The following is a 22,556-nucleotide window of genomic DNA, read 5'->3' on the forward strand; positions in this document are numbered from 1 at the left end:
CTCTCAGTTGGAGGTTCCCACTTTCCATTGTTGTAAAATAAACTTAAGGGAATGACTGCAGCTGATAAAGCTTTTGTACGATTTTGGATAGATATCAGATTACATGTAAGTCAAGAATACCCACAACACCACGGGCATCGGAAGTTTACATGCAATAGTCGACTCAGTATTGTCATCATAATTAATTAATTCTACAAACTTTTGTTCGACTCACCTGTAACAGGGGCAAAAAGAAGCACATAAATTGTCCATAAATCCAGTTTTGGATGATGATCACCATTAAGGTCATTGGCAATACGAACATACTCTCGATGCAGTGACAAATGCTTAAATTCATCATAAAAGCATGCGTTACATCCGTGTACCTATAAAATTTGATTCATATTCAATTAACACATCAAACGACTGTCCGTCGGTTACCTACAATTTGTATCGAATAATGTAGTAAATGACATAAACATTTGCCACAACGCCACCAACAACCAAAATTGCATACTGTATGATGAAAACAATGTAAAATTGCCGCAATGATTGTTTTACCTGCAAGAGTAGAATATTTTATAACAAATGAACGCCGCCTATTCAAATGTTGAGTATATGGCTGGCCTTACAATCGGTTCGCTGATTTCCTCTGCGGATATGTTATGAAAGCCAGTAACATAATGCATTATCATGGTCATGAGATGATCTGGCACTTCCCGCACCGCCGATTCTAATTGTTGATGGGACATTTTGTCCATTACATACGAATCGTGATGGTCTTTGCTTTATGTGAAGTTTTTCTCAGAACATTGCTTGTAATCTGGAATTGGAAGGAAAGAAAAATATTTCATTGCAAACAAAAAAAATGTTTAGGCAACGACGAAAAGTAGACGAAATGCGTTTTGGCAGACTTATTATAGCAAAACGTATAGTCAAACTAACGTAGTAAAAGATGTAATGATACTTTAAACAAAAGAAGTAACAGATTTACGCGTAATGTGGCGATACGCTTGACGACAATGAATCACTTTTTCTTTATTTGATGGCAGATCGTCGCGCTTTCATCATTTCTTTGAACACATGGTTTAACTCGGTTCCTTAGTAAGTGAGTGGAGTAATCACACGTGCCTAAACAAGCATTTACAAGCAGTGACGTAACACATTTTACATGTTTGTGGACGGTAAATACATTTTTCTTGTCACAAGCAGTGGTGTAAAGTGCACGTTACCGTGCATAAGCATGTAAATGAAAAGTAAATACAACTTTACGTGATACGGTAAAGTAGTTAGCGCTTCGCTCATATGAAATATGCATTTACGTTGCCTATTCACGTAAAGCACAGTACATACGTGGGTCCAAATTTTTATTTTGACAAGTGGGCATACCGCCATCCCCTTCGGGTTGGGCTTTAACGTCCCAACTCGTCAAAATAAAAATTTGGACACACGGACGTAATCTATTGTTATGATTCTCACAAACATAATTTTAATTTGAAGAACGAATGTGCCAATGTGCCAATACACTTGTGAAGTGTATTAGGCATCAGCGACTTGACTTTAATTATACCTAAATTGCGATCCAACGTTCAAGAGCGATATATAATTTAATTATTCAACCGTTAACCATAAACCATTACTTTTTGATGTAGTACATATAATATTCAAAAATATGGCTGAAATCTGTTTCAAACTTTAAAATCTCCAATTAATCACAAAATTATTTCAGGTTTTTGTAATTTAAATACAAATTTAATTTGTAAATAAATTTCAATTTATTACAGACCGGAAATTTCACATCAAACTTAGAGACGAATTTTCGTTGAAAGAAAGAACCTTTTTTACGAAAAAAAAAATGTTTGAAAGAGAAAAAATTAAACTTTTTTGTGTGAAAAATATAAACATAAAATTCGACCGGATTTACATAGGTAAGGAGATGGTTTTTTATATCTGAAACCTAACATCATTTCCAGAGATATTTACTTCGCATCAACAGGGCATCACATCACACAACGGACGTTTTATGATTTCATATACCTACATTAAATCGAATGAAATCATAAATGATATTAGAAAAGGAAAACCAGAAGTAGCCAGAACTATACGAGGTGTACTACATCCATAATAAAGTTTAAAAATTTACAAAATCTACATATAGTAGGTGAACCTAACCTGTTGAAAGTTGTTATGAAGTTTTGAAATAGATCTGATATGATCCATATTCGAAATCTAAAAAAAACATAAACTTTCCTGCAATCATGGCAATTTTATGTAATACTCGTAAGAGTCTGACCATAATGGAATGGCAATATATTTTAGGGATCAATAATAAATTACGTAACGCTTTTTCAGTGCTGTCAATAACTCAAGAAATACGTAGCATGCGAAGTTAAAACAATCCCAACAAAAATCTCTACGAGAAAAGTGTGATGCAGTCTTTGAAGTACAATTTCTAAAATGAATGATATCGCTAGAGATGACGCTTTCAGCTTTGTTACGTAAAAGTTAAATTTTAAACCCAATCAAACAAGGTTACTTAGTGTTCCTCATCATCTGCCCAATTTACCAAAGGAAATTTGACTGAACAAAAATTTTACCAAAAAAATCTGCGTCGCAAAGTGGCCTACATTATCTGCCACATGTGACGCACTTTTGACACTTTTCACATATGCCACGAAGTTACACTCGTAAAACTCTGAGACATTGCCGAACAAAGTGACTCTCTATCTCTCATAACCCAAAAGATGTTAGTCCTTTCATCCTACGATCGAGTAGCTCAAAATTTGGTCACACTGACCACTCTACCTCAACCGGATCTGCACCAATATTTATAATTATTTTTTTGTTCGATTCGTGTGGCGAATGCCTTTCATTTATGGGTCACACGCCTCTGTAGGTTTCAATACAGCTGAGCTACAGCCGAAAATGCATTCCCGACGCTCAAAACCCACACTCAGAAGCCACTTCGATGCCAATAAAACAAAATTCGGTTTTTTCCTGGGGTGTATCACATTTTCATTTTTATGCCTAACCTGAGATTCCTGCGAAATTTCATGGAGATTGACTACTTTTCGAGATAGATAGAAACATACACAGAGTAAGTTGAAAGATTTTGATTGTTTGGAAAAAGTCAATTTGGTGCATTTCGTATGAAAAGTGACCAAATTCAAAACGATGTTTCTCCAGTAATTTTAAACCTACATAGTCGAGTGATAGCTCGTTTTGCTCGTATTTAAAGCGAGAACATGATGAAATATTGACCAAAGGGTAGAGAGTAGAGTGTTCGCACATACATTGTTGACGCGTGTCAAAAAAATCTCTTCGTTATTTTTTTGGTGGTTAGACTGCATCAAGTCCTCCGCTATCGCTCCGGATATGATGTTCTATACCCCTAAATGGGCGAATAGAGTTCCTACTTCAAGGATATTGCGCTTTTTTTTCAAGTTATTGAATGATGTCTTACTCAAAACTGTGAGGTAAATCGAACCTCAAATTTTTGGAGTGAAATACCAAAGACTATTGACAGTATAATAATAAAGACACTATTGGCACCCGGTGCCATTAGCCACAGTATAATAATAAAGACACTATTGGCACCTGGTGCCATTAGCCACAGTATTTAGAGAGATTATTGGCACCCGGTGCCAATAGCATATTCGATTGATATAACTGCATTCGATTGACCAAAAATTGGTAGGTACTACTCGCAAAAAGTGCAATTAGTCCAATAAATACTAATCGCACAAAGTGCTAATGGCGAAATAAAGACTAATTGCGCTTTAGTGTGAATAGCATTTTCGTCAAATATGTGTACATATCAAACGATTGACAAACTTTTTTTCCGATTATTTTTACAAATTTTGGATTGTTTATGCACGACTTACGCCATTGTCTGCCCACCCAGACCCTCCATATAAACAAACCAAGAAAAAGGATATTTCCAGTTTTCGTCTGGCTGGTAATGAGCTGATTTTCTGAGCACTATAATCATCTACTGTTTATGCGAAATGTCGTCTTAGTCTGATTTTTTTGAATGGGTAATTAAAACTTAAAAATGAATGTAACATTTAATTGGGTATACATTGGAATTAATGACATACAATTGAGAAATTCTAAATATAGAACGAAAGAAGATATATTTGGTAAGTCGTCGGACCCCATCAGAAAACCTTAGGACTGTATGTGGATAGAAATAAAAACTTTCTTTTTACAAAAAAAACATCAATACCAACAAATTTTCTTATTTTTTTCTTTCTTTTTATCCTTATACGCTTGAAAAAATCAAATAAAATTTTCTAACGTTTTTATGAAACGTATCATAGCATAATCATAGCTATATATAATTTCTATACAAGATGTAAGCTGCTCGTCCTTTTATTCGGAATGTATTGGAAATGGGTAGTCAAGTTCTAACAAAACCGATGGCAAGTCAGAAATAAAATGTGGTGACAATTTTCATGAAATTAAAATATACTTTTTTTTAAACAACTGACACTAATCGACATAGCTTGGACAATAAATCAATGAGATGTGTGTCGAGCAACGTATATACATGTCTGACTAGTTATGTGAACCGTAAACTTGGTTCAAAAACCCTAGCATCACTGCATTCTTCACAACAACAACAAAAAAAGACACTGTGGAGCCAATTACGGCGATTAGCCTTACACGCAAACCTAGCTAGTCCACTCATGAAAACAAGACTTCTTTACACGGTTTCACTACTATCACGTGTAATCATTTCAGCCGTGTAACTAAGTATAAGGACTTTTGTTCGTATGAGTTAACCAGCTGAAACGAAACGAATAACTTATTTCAGAGGCGCCGACTATGGTAAAATTATGCCGAGATCGGCACCAAGTATGACATACATCATCACGAAATCCCGGTGTTGAGCTTGAAGAATTTTTTTCAGCATTTTCACTGACTCTGCCAAGATCTTAAACAATTTTCTTGTGATTATATTGGTAACATCAGATAATTGTGTCAAGATCACCATTTCTTCCGAATTCAATATCAAATCCCGATGCTTATAGTGATGATTTTAAACAGTTGTGACAATTGTGTCGCGTGATTAGTGACGATTGTGAAAAAGTGTGTCGAAGTCGCTAGTAAATGATTATACATCGCACAAACGAAAGCATGTACCTCCAGACTCTATCCTCTAACGAGTAACGGTAACCATGTCCTTTACCTAGCAATGTAAAACGTCCGACACGTATTGCATCGCACCTAGTTTTTCCATTACCAACTAGAAAAGTCTTATCTTGCGAAAACTAAGTTTTGTGTCTGGAAACTTATTACGTGCTCTGCCGTTCTGTTTGTTGAAAAATCTAATTGAATTTTGCAACTAAGTTTGCTAGCGTTTGAGTAAAAGCACAACAAACATATTGACTCTGCCCTCGCTACGAAACAAACTCAAAACAACTACTCACTGTAACAAAAGACAACAAACAACCTCATCATCAAACGGTTTAATTTTGTCTCAATTTTAATTACACCACCACGAGCACCTATATCATCAACTGACGTTGTTGCCTAGAAACGTTAATGAGACCAAGTGACTGAGTAAGTATAGTTATGTATTTTAACCAGAATTGTAATCTTCATCACATTTCCTTTTCCGCCTGGAAAATGCCATAAATTAAGACTTTGGAGGAAAACATATTCAACATAAATATTGTGGTTAATCCCATTTCAATCCTTCCCATATATTTATCGCTATGCGTATTATTACATTAAATATAAGATGTATCCATTGCGTAATGATGAAACATAAACTTCTGCAAACCTTTATCTCTTATCCTCTTATTGTTCCCAGCCTGCGATGACGATGTTCGAAATTTGAATATCGAATTTGTACGTCCCGTACACCTAAGAGGTAACAATATTTCACGTAATATTCACCAGCATAAAATCATTGCTACTTTGTGTTATCTGTTCGGGTTATAGCATATTCAATAGCTGAACGCATCACACTTTCAGGGTGAATTTATTTTATCGGTTTTCTTTCGGTAGGATTAATGAAAATCTAAATGAAAAAAAATTGGTGAAAATATTTTTATTATTGGCTCACCGCAACAAAAATAAAATTAATTACTTTTATTGCTTGCTATATCAATTCGAACAGTCGGATTATGTGTACTGTGTACGATTCGATGTTAGTTAAGGTGCAAAATTGAGTGTACCGTCCCATTTGCGAAAATACAAGAATGCAACGACACTAAAAGTTTGCTGCCATTCTTGTTGAGTTTGTCACAGGCGTTGCGAAAATTCAACCACAGTTATCATCTTATTAAAAATTATCTGTTTCGAGTTTCGACTATTAGGACACACATAAATTAAAATACTAGATAACGTCTTTGTTTGGAGCTTTCTGTTTTGCCAAGTGTGGCCAAGTGAACCACTCGCTAGCCCCCAGGAAATGAGTTTTAAGCTGCGAGCGCACTTACACCGTTTAGCTCTCCGTTTACGTTTTAACAATGGAAAGTGGGAGGAGCTTCCATTGTTCACTCGTAAACGGAGTGCTAAACGGCGTAAGTGCGCTCGCAGCCTTAACGTTCATGTCGATGAGACTTCGGAAGCCTTTGTTGTGTTTACCTTTGAAACAGGCCAATTAATTTTAAATTAAAATTTTAAAAACTTTTGTGAATTCTTGGGAGTTTTAAGGAATAGCTGCGAAAAATTGTAAAATAAATTGTCATCATAATTCATTACTAATCATCATACACTCACGGAATTGTGAAAACCGACACATTTTCTGTTTTGTGGTATACTGGTCTTTTTGTGAATTTTGCATGTATAAAGAAATCCAAAAACTCAATTAAAAAACAATTACAAAAAATGTGTCGGTTTTCGCAATTCCGTGAGTGTAGATATACCTCTGATACCTGAGTCACTGAATATTTTACAATTACTATTCCTTAAAACGAAAGAATGTTGCCAGCAAGTTCTAAAATGTCTCTCGCGACAATTCAGTGGATGTAAAAACATAATACTCAAACGTCTACATTTAGGCAAATGTTATTCGCAGTCAACTGCCAATAGTCGAAATTGATACTATTCGCAGTCAACTGCGAATAGTCAATATTGATACTATTCGAAATCAACTGCGAATAGTCAATATTAATGCTATTCTCAGACTAATTGCGCCTTCACATTGATGAGAAATGATTTTGCACAGCGTTGACTGTTTTTAGAATTTGTGATTAAAGTTTTGTAAAGGAGAGTCTGTACCATCGCAGTTTGTAATAGGCAGCAACAATCTGTAATGTCACAGTAAGGGAGAAATAGTCTGTAATGTCACAGTTTGTAAAAGGGATCAACAGTGTGTAATGTTACAGTTTGTAAAATGGATCAACACTCTGTAATAATACAGTTCATAAAAGGGAGTGACAGTCTGTACTGTCACAGTTTGTAAAGGGGATCAACAGCTTGCAATGTTACAGTTTGTAGATAGGAGCCTCTGTTATGTCAAAGTTTGTAAAAGGTCTGTAATGTTACAGTTTGTGAAAGGGAGCGACAGTCTGTAATATTACAGTTTACAAAAGGGAGTATCACAGTTTGTAAAAGGTAGTAACAGTTTGTAATGTCAAAGTTTGTAAAATATACTATGTAATGTTACCGTTTGTTATAGGGAGCAACACTTTGTAATGTCACAACTTGCGAAAGGGGTCAAGACTCTGTAATTTCAGTTTGTAAAATGGATCAACACAACAGTCTGTAATTTCACAGTTTGTAAAAGGGATATACACTCTGTAATGCTACCGTTTCTTATAGGGATCAACGCAAACTAAACTAAAACTCTGTTATGTCACAGTTTGTAAAAGGGTCTGAGCTGGCCTAATCAACACTCTATGTTACAGTTCATAAAGTGGAGCGTCAGTCTATAACGTTACAGTTTGTAAAAGGGAGCGACAATCTGTAATGTTACAGTTTGTTATAGGAAGCAGCACTTTGTAATGTCACAGTTTGTCAAAGGGATCAACAATCCGTAATGATACAGTTGGTAAAAGGGATGATCAATACCTAGTTTTACAGTTTGTACATGTGACCAATAGTCTCCAAAGCTTATATAATGGAAAACCAGTTTCTTTCGTTGCATTTTGCAATATATATACTTTACAAATTATCGAACAATTCTAATTTTTGACTGAACGAATTTTCTTGCTCTACTTTTATTTTAGAAGATTTTTTTAGTTATTAATAATTTTTCAAATAAGTAACTGCGAATAGCATCAATATTGACTATTGGCAGTTGACTGCGAATAGTCACTTCGTTACATTTATACTGTCGAAATGATTTTGCGGAATTATCGAAGTCGTTCGCTGAAAACGGTTTAATAAAACACGATATTCCACGTTATAAAATTTTATGGGACTTCTGCACCGAGAGCTAAAACAGAATTTTATCGGGAAAAAAGTAGATTTGTTCGGTGGTTTGTGGTCTGTGCGTTCAAACGACACTAAATAAATAATTTGAAAATTTGAGAAAGTAATGGAAAGGATTACGATGGATGGGATTGTGAAATTCGTAAATTTTCGTAATTAAATGCAGTGACGAAAATTGTATTTACTTCGGAGATTAAAACTTTTCTCTATTTTCATCAAATCTTATACAAAGAGCATTTTCACTTGTGTGTGGCCAAAAATTACGGTTCGCATGTAAACACAGACACATGCACGAACCGGCACCCACAATCAATATTTAATTAAAAAGAGAACGCCGAAACAAAAAAAAAACATTTTCATTTTCCGGTTTTCAAAATTAATCTAACATCCGCTGGTACATATATAATAAGTATAAAAAGCCTCGAACTAAACTTACAAGAATACATTTCATTCGTTTGTGATAAATTGTTGGATGTAAAAAGGGTAACTTTTTGCTAGACTTTTAATAATGTTGTACGAAAATTTATTGCCTAAATTCAACCCACCGAAACCCGTTTTACAGGAAATGCATTCTCATACAAAAATGTTACAAGAAAAATTGCACTTGATCAGGACGTGCGGTTTCAAATGAATTTCGAATCTGTATACCTCATACCTCAGTGTAGTCAGTGTTGTGTAACATTGAGAATGTAGAGCTACGAGATATTATGCTATAATATATATAAAGCGGAGCGTTCAGTTCATGTTCTATGGGTACAATATAAATTAGATTATCTTGTGCGATTGAATATTTACTATGCATTTGCAATTCACGACATCGCTGGCAGGTTGTGTTAGGTTCTAGTTGAGAAATGGATTACTTGTAAAACTTATGCTCGATTGAATTAGATGTGTGGAATATCGTAAAGCCTTCAGACGCTTCTCCGATGTTCTTGGTGCACTTTACATATGAATATTGACTCTAATTCAATATCCTTGCTTTCGCTACTCGCTTTATTCCTATTTGGCTTTCATTTATTTTTATACTTTTTTAAATCAAATAGAAGGGATGAAAATGCTATCATGACGATTATATGGCGAATTGCCAGTTTTGAAAACTGTGAAAACGATATGGAAGATATTAATGTGGAAAGATGTTTGACTGTTCGGTTATCATGTTGCAAAAACTTTGTGCAAACTTTTAAAATATCAAAATGTTCGAGGTTTAAGATTTTGTGCTTCAAATGCGGTCGGTGTCTCCCTATAGAAAGATTATATTTCTATTCGAAACTAGCCGCTAGATTAATAGATAAACTTTTGAAGTCTTTGAATAGACATCGATGGAGGGATGAGATATTGCACATGTTAAGGATACCAAAATTAACCGAGATAACCGAGAACTTTTTATGTTCACTTTCATCTAAAATGTTATTAAATTTCCAGTATAGATCTAGACAAACTTTGGTAAATTTCAATAATTTGGTAAACAAGAATACGTTCATTTATCCGTGCCTATTCCAGTGCAGGGTTTTTTACATTGCAAATTAACAATAATTACACACCGCTCCGACAGTTTTATATATCAAAACGTCACAAGGAATGACAAATTTTCCGTTCTCGTCAAATTAAGACCTCGGTAAAACCATAAAACGATTCGCCATGTCATTTCCAAGAGTACCCAAAGATTCGTCGGGCTAATTTCAAGAGCTTGAAAAAGCTCGTTATGATTCCCGAAAATTCTCAGTCGAAAACAAATTGGAGGAACTCATTAATGACTCAACGTACCGGCTGCGTTCATGAAAAATCTCATTTCTTTTTAGTTCAAAGGAAATATGCAATCCACAAAGTGTACAGACCACACAACCATCTCACATTTTTTTTCTACGAATTACATTGATACGTTAACTTCAAACATCATATTTGACTGTATCTATTATCATTTATATATTTTGATTAATTACGTCAAATGGAAACTAACGAAAATGTTCGAATACCTGAAATCTTCTGAATGAACATTTGCCTGTAAAATATTGAAATTCAAATATTTGCCGAGTTCCAAATTCATATCAGTCAGTTTTAAATTGAACTAAGTGGGTAGGTGTACTCCTCATAGTTTTGTGGAATATATTTCCCTAAATAACCACAAATTTCTACAAATTTCACTTGAAGCATTGTTTGCAATCAGCTTGCTTCAATGAAATCGTTCAAAGTAAATGTGTATTGAAGGGTCGTTTTGATGCAGCGAAGATGTCAAAACTTCTCAATTCCGAAATTGAACATTTAGACAATTGCACCTTCGGGACCTTTACATTTTATAAGCATTTAAGCGCTTTAATGGCATAATATCAACGTCGCATGATGTTGTTTGATCTCCGTCCCTTAATAATATCATAGCGTAGAATAATGGTAAACATACGCTGCAACATTGTAATTAAAATGAATCCACCGTATTATTGTGACAATCAACGTTCTCTTTGTTTGGCAAAGCATTTTGAATTGGTAGTGCATGTAAATGATTTGTTTACAGTAGGTTCTCTATCTCTACATTAGAGTTTCAAAGTGACATTCTCGACTTTAATGGATATTTCGAAATTAACATACAAAACAGCAATTTGCTAACAACATTGCACTATGTATTACAGTTCACTTGAGAACCTAAGCTTAAAACATTGAAAAATTCTGTTATCACGATGTTGACGAGTTGTTATTTCCTAGAATGCAAGATCAAAATGAGCAGAAACTCCAATCGCAGAATGAAATATTGAATTGTTTCGGTTTTAAATTATCATACATGTATGCAATGATGTAGGTCATGGTTCCTCTACTCTCCCATCGAATCGATCAATTCCATATTCTCAACCTCTAACATTTGTTTCGTTCTACGTAATTTACTATTTTCCACCGAATTTCCACATTCTTCTTGTTTGTTTCTTTTTAGACATTATAAATCGCCGTCCATTGCATTCGAATATGATTTCGTTACGAACATTGGCGTTATTAAATTATAACAAAAGAATAATGTTTTCCTTGCTGTTCAACATGAGTTGAATTTATTTTATTTACAGTTGCATCGTGCACAGCCATTCTCATATAGAGTTGAATTTGTGTGTCTTTTTATTTAACTTATTTATGGGATGTTGCCAACAATACATTATCTTTGTTACAACGTTTAAAGCCCATTTACTCGGTTAGAAGAGATGCAACCTTATTAAAATAGTTTCTGAATTTGACACAACAAATATTGCAGCAGTTGCTGTATGAACAGCTTTTCGGTATCTATATTCTACCGTTATCAGTATAGCGAAATGGTAGCAATTTGATTTATTTCATAAAAGGTTAGCGCTTGCTTATATCTTTTGATGTTTTTGTAATGTATTTCATTTTTTGGTTTAACTCTCAGTTCAAAATAATGAACTGAGCTATTGCACATTCACAAAATTGATACAGAGCAAATTTATGACTTTGAAACAAAAGATTCAAACACTCGTTTTGATCGAATTTGCATGTGATTCGCGTTGAGGTTGACTCACTTGAATTCCTCTTACCACGCGAACACGATCGGGAAATTAAAATTCAGGTAAGTTTCCAGGGACACTTTCACACAGTGATTCTATCTCGATCTATATTCTACTCGGATATCTATTGCCCTATCAAAATTGATCAGTGCTTTTTGGAATTGGAAAAGATTCCGAAACGTTCCGGAATTTTTCGAGCTTTTAGAATTTTTCAGAAATAAAATTCCCAAAAATGAACACTGAAATTGACTCGACAATATACATGTTTCCACTTCTTTAGTTTTAGAACTAAAATTGAGATATCTTTGCTGTTTTAAGTTTTTATTCATATTTTTGTGGACCAAAATGTTTTAAAATGTGTTTGGAATCGATTGGCATTAACAAAATAATAAAATATAAAAAATATTTTCACACAATCTGTTAATGCTAATCGATTCCAAACTTAGACGAACTATATAGATCACTAAAATGACCGCTGGCGTGACGATCGACGGTTCAGTTTTGTGTGCAAACTAATGACAACCAACTTTGCTTCTAAGGGAATTCCCCGTATTTAGTTCATTTACATTCATTTCAAAGAATTGGATGCACTCACTTATTCATTACTATGTGAAATTGTGAAGTTGGTTTCAATTAGTTTGCACACTTTTCCCCACCATTCCTCACCTTTCCGTCATCAGTTTCACCAAACGAAGAGATCTATATAGACTGGAAATTACGAACAAAATTACGTAAATAATGTGTCCCCAACATGAAATACGAAATGTTTGATAGTGTGAGAATTGGTGGGCAAATTAGCGCGAAGAATTTGAATTTGTTTACCACACAACAACTTTCTGGAAACTTTCAGAGACCGGAAGTGTTACTCGAAAAGAGTTTATTTATTCCAATAGATCACTAAAATGACCGCTGGCGTGACGATCGACGGTTCGGTTTTGTGTGCGAACTAATGACAACCAACTCTGCTTCTATGGGAATTCCCCGTATTTAGTTCATTTGCATTCATTTCAAAGAATTGGACGCACTCACTTATTCATTACTATGTAAAATTGTGAAGTTGGTTTTGATTAGTTTGCACGCTTTTTCCCCACCATTCCTCACGTTTCCGTCATCAGTTTCACCAAACGAAGAGATCTATACAGTAGATACACAACCAGTTATCGTGAAAATAATATTTTGGAAGACACTCACTTTTGACATAGTTAATCTAAGAAAAACACTTAAAAATTCAGACTCCTTTTTTTGTGCTAATGCAGCCTCTAAAGCATCTGCACAAAATCTTTAATATAAATTAAAGATTATTTGTCCCGAATAAAAACAAAACTTTATATTCGCGATAAAGGATTTTCACATTTCCTAAATGCGAAATTGACAACTATGAAAAATGTCAACGCCTACATGTATTGGTGTAACATTCTACGTAAAATGGTACGAAATATGCATCTGATACAAATTGATGTTGGGGACACATTTTATCGTAAGAAATACCAGTCTAGTAATAATTCGTCTAAGATTCCAAACACATTTTAAAACATTTTGGTCCAAAAAAATATGAAAAACAACTTAAAACAGCAAAGATATCTCAATTTTAGTTTTCATTTCCATATTAAATCGCAAAATATAAAAACTGACAGATTAAAACAAATTAGAAAAAAGCTCTCTCTGACGTATAAATTTATACGACTAATGGCGTGGATTGCAATCTGTCTTATATAAACTTATAGCTATAATTTTCAAATTTTACGTCAATTGAAAAGTGTGTACTGTCACTCAAATAAGTTGTCGTGTGACAATTTTTCAAATATTCAAATATGTCCACTAGCACACTTCAACATTTAAGCTGTAATCACACTTAAGTATGGTTTCCACTTAACAAAAGGTCCTCCATGTGATAGCCGTGAAAGAGCATGCTGTCAAATAAACAAAGCAAAATTGAAAAAAAAAATCAATTTTGTTTCTCATACAGAGTACTTTTTTGGTAAGAGGAAATCAAGCATTACGCCGCTAAGCTCTCCGTTTACAAAAAAAATCGAATTTACGGACTTGAAAATGTGAAATCGCAAATTCTTCGAACAATTTGTATGGATGATAAATTCAACGTATCCGGATTTTTGAAGAGTATGGTACCCATGGAAACCTTGCTACATTACAAGTTCAACGAGGTATATCTCGACTCTCTATATAAGTTATAATATGGTTCAAGCATCGCCTCGTATCTACTACGTAGAACGATATTTATTTGAAATGGTAAGGTGACGATCGTGGGTTCCAGTCCTACTTACGATCAAATTATTTGTCCACATTTACACTCTAATGCAGGGGCTATTTAGTTGAATTATTAGCGAATTTTGGCGAATTTGACGAATTTTGGCGAATTTTGACGAATTTTGACGAACTTTGACGAATTTTTGCGAATTTTTGTGAATTTATACATGATTTTAAGAAATTTCAAAGAATCGTAGAACTTAGTTACATATTTTTGGCCAAGACATTCTAAAAATCTATTTTTAACCGGGAAGCCATGAAGGTTTTTTTTTGGCCAAACGATGAAAAATGTCCTAATTTTGTGAATTTTACATATATTTGTGAATTTGGTAGATTCTTGCATATTTTTGTTATGCTATATCACAAATCTAGCAAAATATTCCAAAAAACATAAATTTGGAAGAAAATTTTCAAAATTTGAATTTTTTAATCTGGGAGAATTTTGGCGAATTTCGACGAATTTCGGCGAATTTTGGCGAATTTCGGCAAATTAATTCGACTAAATAGCCCCTGCTCTAATGGTAGTCTAACAGTCCATTGGTAAAAGAGTAATCTCCAAAATATGGAATGTTCTATATAAGAGTTAGAGCTAACTGATAATTTTTGCCATCATCTGGTTTGTATTTCAGTGGATGCACTTCATCTCGTATTTCAACCCGGCTACCTGGCACGTGCTAGAAGCCTATAATTCCTTAAAGGCTTTAAAAATGCGTTTCAAAAAAAATAACTAGAGCCTACACCTCGTACGTGTGCTTCCTAGAAATACCAATAGTCTGGCGAAAGCAGCTAAATATTAGAACTGAAATATAAAATTCGTAATTGTAAGCCGAGCCGACATTCATTTTTTTTTTGTTGGAACAATTTTTCTTTGATAAAAGCAATGTGGGTTAAGGACGAACATTATAGGAAACGTTTTTTCTTAAATGGAACCAATAATGTTGTAGAGTTTACATATAAAACACTGTGCTCCCTATTTTCTTAACGACAGCATAAACCAATAAAAGTGCCGGAAAATGTAATGATTGAGTTAAAAGCTTGAGATACGCTTCTAAATCATACCCACATAAGTCAATAATACCTACACCGAGCTACAATTAATTGAAGAACGAAAAAAGAAAGAATCTGCCACAAAATCAACGATCGTCAAAATTTTAATTCCAAGAATTTCTTTATGTTTTCATTCAAGGAAAACATTCAGTCCCCATCTTGATTTATTGCATGTAATGTTGTACCACCATATGTTAAGTTTTTCATGTTAATCAATCAGTCAAATCAATCGATTCGAAAATCTATTTTTAACTCAAAATAAACGCTAACATTTTGTAAAATATTTATACATATCCCATTTGAATATATATGCATACATACATGCACAGAGACAAATACACTTGACATTATATTTCATTGAATAAACTCACGTCCTTCATTATTTATTGTATGAACGTATTCCTGTAAATCACTTTATTATTACAGTCGTTTATAATAAAAATGATATTTTCGTCGAACGAGAAGACGAGGAAAAAAATCATTTTTATTTGAGAGGGAATGTGCCAAAGTATTAATATTTTCACATAAATTTCGCTTGCCCAGCAAGGATATAATAATATAACATGGGATATGTGTGTAGTGTTAACGGGATATATAGGCAAAGTAAAAATTAAATTAATTTTTTTTCCACTCATGTATGTATTACGCGTACACACCAAAACCTCCGAACAACAACAGCACATAAAAATATAAAATGAATTTAGATTCGCCTATTCAGGACTCTTCTATATTTTTTATGAATTATTTAAGAAGTAAGTGTGCGAAAGAAAGTTATTTATGGAGAGCACCGTATACGGAACCAGATGGACCAAATTATGGCAAATCGAAATTGTGTGAGAAATTTTGTTTTTTACCGATCAATATATTTCCTTAAAGTTTAGTCGTTTCACTGCTATAGTATAGTGACGTTCATAGTACATTACTTACTAATGGGGCAAATGTTGGAAATGGAAATGGTACTTCTTGTGTGAAATTTGCCGATCGAGGCGTAAGTACCATTTCCATCATTTGCCCCATTGGCAAGTAAGGTATTTTATTCAAAAGCTTGGGTTAAAGTTTTGGATCCGTTCAGTAAAGTTAACTTTACCGCATGTTTTTGCATAAATTATTATTATTATCGCATATCACAATGGATTTGTGAACAAATTCGTGATCATTATATTATTTCGATTTCTGCTAAATATATACCATGTGCGTGTCGCCAACGTATCAGCATTTGGAAATGATTGCTCCTGCTAAATGTTATACGGAAATATCTGAAGTAATTATTTACTTAATCAAATTTTTTTCTTCATCTAAGCAATGCTTGGTAAGCATATCAAGTGCTAAAAAATCGCACAGATTGACTGTACGTTTTCGATTACATTTTTTTTTTCATTTCAACCAACAATCTTTTGTACTTTCGTAACGGAATTCGTAATCGTAATTTTTCTTTGGTTGTTAATGTAAAAGAAGAAGATATCTCACTACAATTCAAACATTTCCGTTATATTAAGCCTCGTGCAAAGTACAGTTGACTATTGGATCTATTATACCATTTGTATATTTAACATTGCCAATACGTTCTGAATCCGGAGTTTTCACATACTTTGCAAGCTTTTTATCGTGTTTTTCCTCATGCCTGTGAAATCAAGACATAAATTTGCTTCAGCTGTTCTCATACATTTACCAATCGCGTGTGTGCAGCTATTTTCCCCATATAAACAAGTATTTGAGCTCTGTTCTTTGAATGAGTGGACCAGCTGAAAATCGTTGTTCGTTTGAGCGGATCAGCTGGAAAACAGCTGAAGCAAATTCATGTTTAAATTTCATTGATGTCTACTGTAGACAGCTAAATATCTTGAAAACGATTTTTGTTTCGATTAATGTTGAACTTCACTTTGGCCATATGGTTTCTATAGATGAATAACCATAGGACAATTCAATCGTACGAAAAACCATACTGTAGGTATTGAAGAAGTCCGAACAGGAGGGATTGTTTCACATGGTCTATTGAATAAAATAACCCAGTTTTCTCCGTTTTTTCTATGCAGAAACATTTGCACGGGCTCCACATAGCCGGAGTACTTTTTCGTGTATAATTTCGAAATTCAAATTGTGAAAGCATTTAAACGAAAACGATACGTTGGAGCATTTTCGAAATACATAGAATACGTTTCATCGAAGGAAAATATTTACAGTCCTAAAATGTAACACATTTACGAATTCCGAATGGGAGGCAAGAAAACACACATATAAAGTCAGAGAATAGTAACATAACATTAAATCGATACCTAGTGATGAATATTGATGAAGGAAAAAACATCTTGCCTCGCTAATGTAACATTTTTTTCTTGGTTTTATTTTTTGTTTGATACTTTCGCCAACAATCATTGAACCATAACGTAATCAATGATAGAAACAGCTAGCATCATCGTTTATCTTCCGAACGCAAAAATAAATTTTTATTGAAAATTCCAAATCTCAAGCGAAAATCAAACCGAAAACAATGTTCGTTTTAAATACTGAATTGATAGACACATGTTGTAAGATAAGTTTGCATTGCCGGGGGGGTTTTCAACGATTTGTTTTCTGGTTCTTTCTTATCCGCGTCAGGTTATACACACAGGTTTTTGAGCGCAAGTTCCGCAAGCTACCATTCCCATGAAATATATGATTTATTAATAACTTTAAAAAAAGACGAATAAGAAACACATTAATATGCAAAGAGGTTCGCTGTGAGATAATGCTGTGTGAGGTAGTGCTGCCCTATAAATCGAATTTCTTGGAATTTTTCTCAACGACCGAATATGCTTCCTTTATCGAAATGATTTTGCTTTAAAATCATTTCGTTATCTTTAATAGCAGCCGTTGTTTGAAATGTTTGATTCTTAATACTGACATGTCAATTCTGCTTATATTCTCTCACAGCAAATATTACGTTTACGAGAACTTTTGTTGTGATGTGTCTAGATTAGGAACAGATATGTATTTTCAAACATCGAGACATTTTCTTCTTGTCTGTGTGTTTTGTATTGTTGCTAACAGAAATACACCGCACATTAAACATTAAAGAAACACATAAACCAACCCTCCCCTCCCCCATCTATTTACCGTACTCTATTTCATCTTTTCACACAAAATTTAGATTGAAAAACTGTCTTAACTGATCTGGGTCTTGTTTTCTCTGGTTCTGCTTTTTTTTCTCTCTCTTTCGACTGTTCACATTACCATTTTTATTTTAAATAAATTTAAATTGAAAATTGAGTTTCTTTATACAGAACACATTGTAATACCGTGTCCCTTACAAACAAAAGAATAAATGAAAAACCTTTCATTTAAATTAGAATAACACCCATTACCTTACCATTTCACCATGCCATAAAACCTATGTAAAACAGTGAAAACAATTCGGGATAAATGTTTCTCTGTAACGGCAGCCAGAGTATAATTTTATTGAAACATAATGACACAACGGATGCTTTCAATGTAGAAAGCCCATAATGCATTGATAGCTTAATCATTTGAAACACTTCATTATAAGACACGACGCATTCACTCTTTTGGAACGGTCTTCAATTAAAATGATAAGTGAAGGCTTGATTGACATCACAAAATCGTACAAGTACGATCTTCTTAGAAAATTCGTCGTCTTAACGAGATATGGAAAGTATATACAGATGGCAAGCGCCATAATATCACAAAAGAGTAGAATATGTACGATGGCTAGACAGCAATAGGTCAGTTTGTACTGTCAAGTGTTTGCTCATTCACCCTTTTATCGCTCATTATTATTACAGAAGTAAATACAAGTGAGAGTGGATAAAGTGGAAAGTGATTAATTACTCGCTCGTTTATCTTCACAGAGAAGTTTAACGCATACATTATTACTACAGCACGAAGTAAAAAGTTTCATTACTTCACGGTGGAGAAATTGTGTCTCGTGATTTTCGTATGTAAGTAATTGTCAACTGAAAAGGTATGATTCCGGACAATTGTAGTCTAGTATTGTGTAATGACTAATGACTAATGGCAAATATAAAAACTATATTCGCAGTGATATAGTTGCATTGACAGTAAGTCTGCACCAGTTCCAAGACGAAATAAATCGATTCCCATCAATCATAGCTTCGTTTTGTACAATTTTCAACATAAACTATTACCATTTCTACGAGCCTATTTCAGACAAACTGGTGAAATTTAGAAAAACCTAGTGAAACTATTTATATGGAATTTCGCTAAGTTTCACTGCTACAATTTTGAAAAGTTCGTTAGGTTGTTTTAATAAATTTTCGCAATTCCGGTCCATAATCATCACCTTTCCATGCATCCATTTAATGTCGTTTTGAAGGTATTTATTTCACTGTATTCCCGGACACAGCGCAATATGAACTTTTTTTCGCACGCAGTGCGTTATCAACTTTTTTTTCGCACGCAGTGCGATATCAACTTTTTTTTCGCACGCTAAAGAACCTATTACCTTCAACGAAGGCTAAATTTTTATAAATAAAAATCTTGCATTGACCAGAAATCGAACCCCCGACACCAAAAGGTTTTTGAGCACAAAGCAGCGACTTTAGCCATTCGGCTATAGAGTCACACAATTATACCGAACGTATTGTTGAAGCGTATATACTAAGCATTGACTACTCGATTTCATTCAACGCCTCTCTTTACATCACATTGCAATGTGTATTATAATGCAGCCTTCTTGATCGTTCAAATGAATTTCTGTATACACAAGAATTTTGGAACAAAATGTAGGACATGTTTTGTATTGGAAAGGTGATTATGGCCCGAAATTGCGAAAAACGTTGTATCTACCACGGTAGGTATGCCGGTATTTTTTCGCACACGACGTCTTGTCGACCTCGGCTTCGCCTCGGGTCGACAATCGACATCTAGTGCGAAAAAATACCTTCATACCTACCTTGGTAGATAAATAACTATATTGACATTTTAACAGAACTTAAAGTATGGTGAGAGAACGATCTGTCAACTAAAAAAAGCAAAAACTGAAAAAATTCAATTTTTTCTCTCACACGGAATGCTTTTTGGGTATGTTAAAATTATCTTTAGTCGTCTTTTTTACTAATTAAATAAAAATAAAAAAAATGGGTAAACTTATCCAAATTAGGGAAAGTATAGTTTATACTAAATAGCCTATTTAGTTTATACTAAACAAGGATGATAAGACGTTTCGACCACTGTCTCGATCTGCGAGAAAATTTGACACGTCTTTCAACGTTTTGCATTAATATGTAGTTCAAAAATACCATTTCTCATCAGGCCATGGCGACAGTGGTACTCGATACAGTGCTCTATCGAACACTATACAGATTTGCTCACGAAAAAGTCTAGCGAATTATAGTTGAAATGTAATTTCAACTCAACACCAAACTTCCTTACTCGTGGCCAGTTCTATGGTGAAGCTACCATAAAGCGAACATAGCAAATGTAGATATATTGCACTCCAAAAATCAAAACCCAAGTCGCATATGCATATTTGGGACTTATGAAGATTTAAAAAAACTTTCATTTGTCTACGTATACGTATGTGCAAAAACCCGCTTTGCTAAACAAGGATGTTTTTACGCGATACGCAATATTAAATGTAGTATTTAGTACTCAAGTCGAATTCAACTTTTCTGATACACATCATGCATGTAACTGCGTACAAGAAATCTAATTTAAATTTAAAGGATATCTTTCTGTAATTTCAGTTTCGTCAGAAGTGGACAGTGGACACTACTATCCAAATTTTGTAATTTAAATACACAAATGATGAAACAATAATTCAATTTGAGAGCCCACATTCGTGCACGTAAATACAAATGAAACGAGCCAAAAATTAGATAATCCAACTGCCGAATGTTGAGCTGAGGGGTAAACATAATTTTCGATTTCTATGTTGATTTGCGATTATAAATAATAATGTGGAACACGTGGAAAATGAGATTAGATACAAAAATATTTATGGGTAAAGCTTTTCATGTACTGACGGTTAGCACAGTGCCAGATATAAAATGCAAGAGTTATTGGTACAGGGATTTGCCACCCAACAAAGGCGATTATTAACTCTAGCGGTTTCATTTGTCTAATATGCACAACATTGTACGAAATCACCAAACATAAACACAAACATCACAGGCGTTCAGTTGCTAAACGAAATATGTAGACTACATAAAATCGAAACCCAAAACACACATCAGAGAGCATGTCAGATTTCACTTTTCTATTGGTGTAACAAACTTTAGTCACAACACTTATGTTCTGTCTGTATACAAAAAGTTTTAATGTCACATCCAACAACGAGGCATTCTATCCTTTCAGAAGCGGCTAATCATCAGTTATCGGCGACAATGACAAAATTAAACGATGAGGCCTTGCTGTAATGTTCTTGCATAGCAAAATGTATACGTTTAAACCAAAGAAGTAAAACAGTTTTTTAAATCAAAGGCATTGCTTTAAAGAATAGAAGAAACAGATGTAAACATTATATCGCGACGATACCGCGCTAAAAGGTTGAGATAAATTATATTAAAATGGATATTGAAGCCATTATCCACCTCGCACTAACCATTCAATAAAGGTTAACGTTAATATTCAATTTAGAACCTTTCCTACTGTTTTTGTGTGAATTAATTGATACATTAGATCAATAACAGATCGAATCCAATACCATCATCAGCATCATCATCAATAGCTACATGATATGCAAGAAAATATTATAAATTTTTAATGGAAAAACTGCGTATCGTTTGACCTTTATTCGCTCGGATGATATAAAAGACCGTCACTGGTAAATTCTCTTTCTAATTATTTAATATTAGCAATGGGAAAAGTTTAGCCATAAGCTTTATTTTAACATTCAATGTACAAGTTGTCAAAGATAGCACTATACCACATTCTATTGCGTGACCGGTAACATGCCTTATGGAATAATGACGTTGCAAAAACTAGTATACAATTTGTTCTGATTCTTCAGTTATCAACAGAATGGAGGACACAAGTTTATTGATAAAATACATTAGAAACAGACAGACACCAGAACATCACAACACAGAATTACTTAAGTTTGCATTAGGTTCTCTTTGTGAAGCTACATTAGGTACATAAGAAAAGACATGTCCCATGTTTTACTTACAAAAATGGAAAGGGTGGAACAGCGAGTTGCTTTTCAGTTACTCTTTGCAGTTTAAATTGGGCAATGTTGGTCGAAAACTGCGTAAAACTTGGTTGTAAAATATAAATCTGTTACTTCATGTGATTAAAGTAACATCTCGTAATTTGATACAAAATATTTTATCTCGTTTGTTTCAGCATACATTTTCTTACATAAAAACCTATATAGAAAAGAACATATTGACTTTGGCTGATTGGCTTTATTTTAGAAAAAAA

The 22,556-nt window shown here is 33.9% G+C and overlaps 1 protein-coding gene across 1 annotated transcript in view; it reads right to left on the bottom strand.

Annotated features, from left to right (window-relative positions):
• Positions 1 to 22,556, bottom strand: part of LOC119067294 (alpha-1A adrenergic receptor) — a 60,199-nt gene that overhangs the window by 36,126 nt on the left and 1,517 nt on the right. The window contains exons 2-4 of the mRNA XM_037170185.1: positions 612 to 802; positions 425 to 540; positions 215 to 365 (exon numbers count right to left, since the gene is read on the bottom strand). Of these exons, the coding sequence (XP_037026080.1) occupies positions 215 to 365; positions 425 to 540; positions 612 to 740 (396 nt within the window). The 5' untranslated portion in view covers positions 741 to 802. The remainder of the gene's footprint in view (positions 1 to 214; positions 366 to 424; positions 541 to 611; positions 803 to 22,556) is intronic.

Source organism: Bradysia coprophila (assembly GCF_014529535.1).
Source record: "Bradysia coprophila strain Holo2 chromosome X unlocalized genomic scaffold, BU_Bcop_v1 contig_12, whole genome shotgun sequence".
In the NCBI taxonomy this organism is placed as follows: Eukaryota; Metazoa; Arthropoda; class Insecta; order Diptera; family Sciaridae; genus Bradysia; species Bradysia coprophila.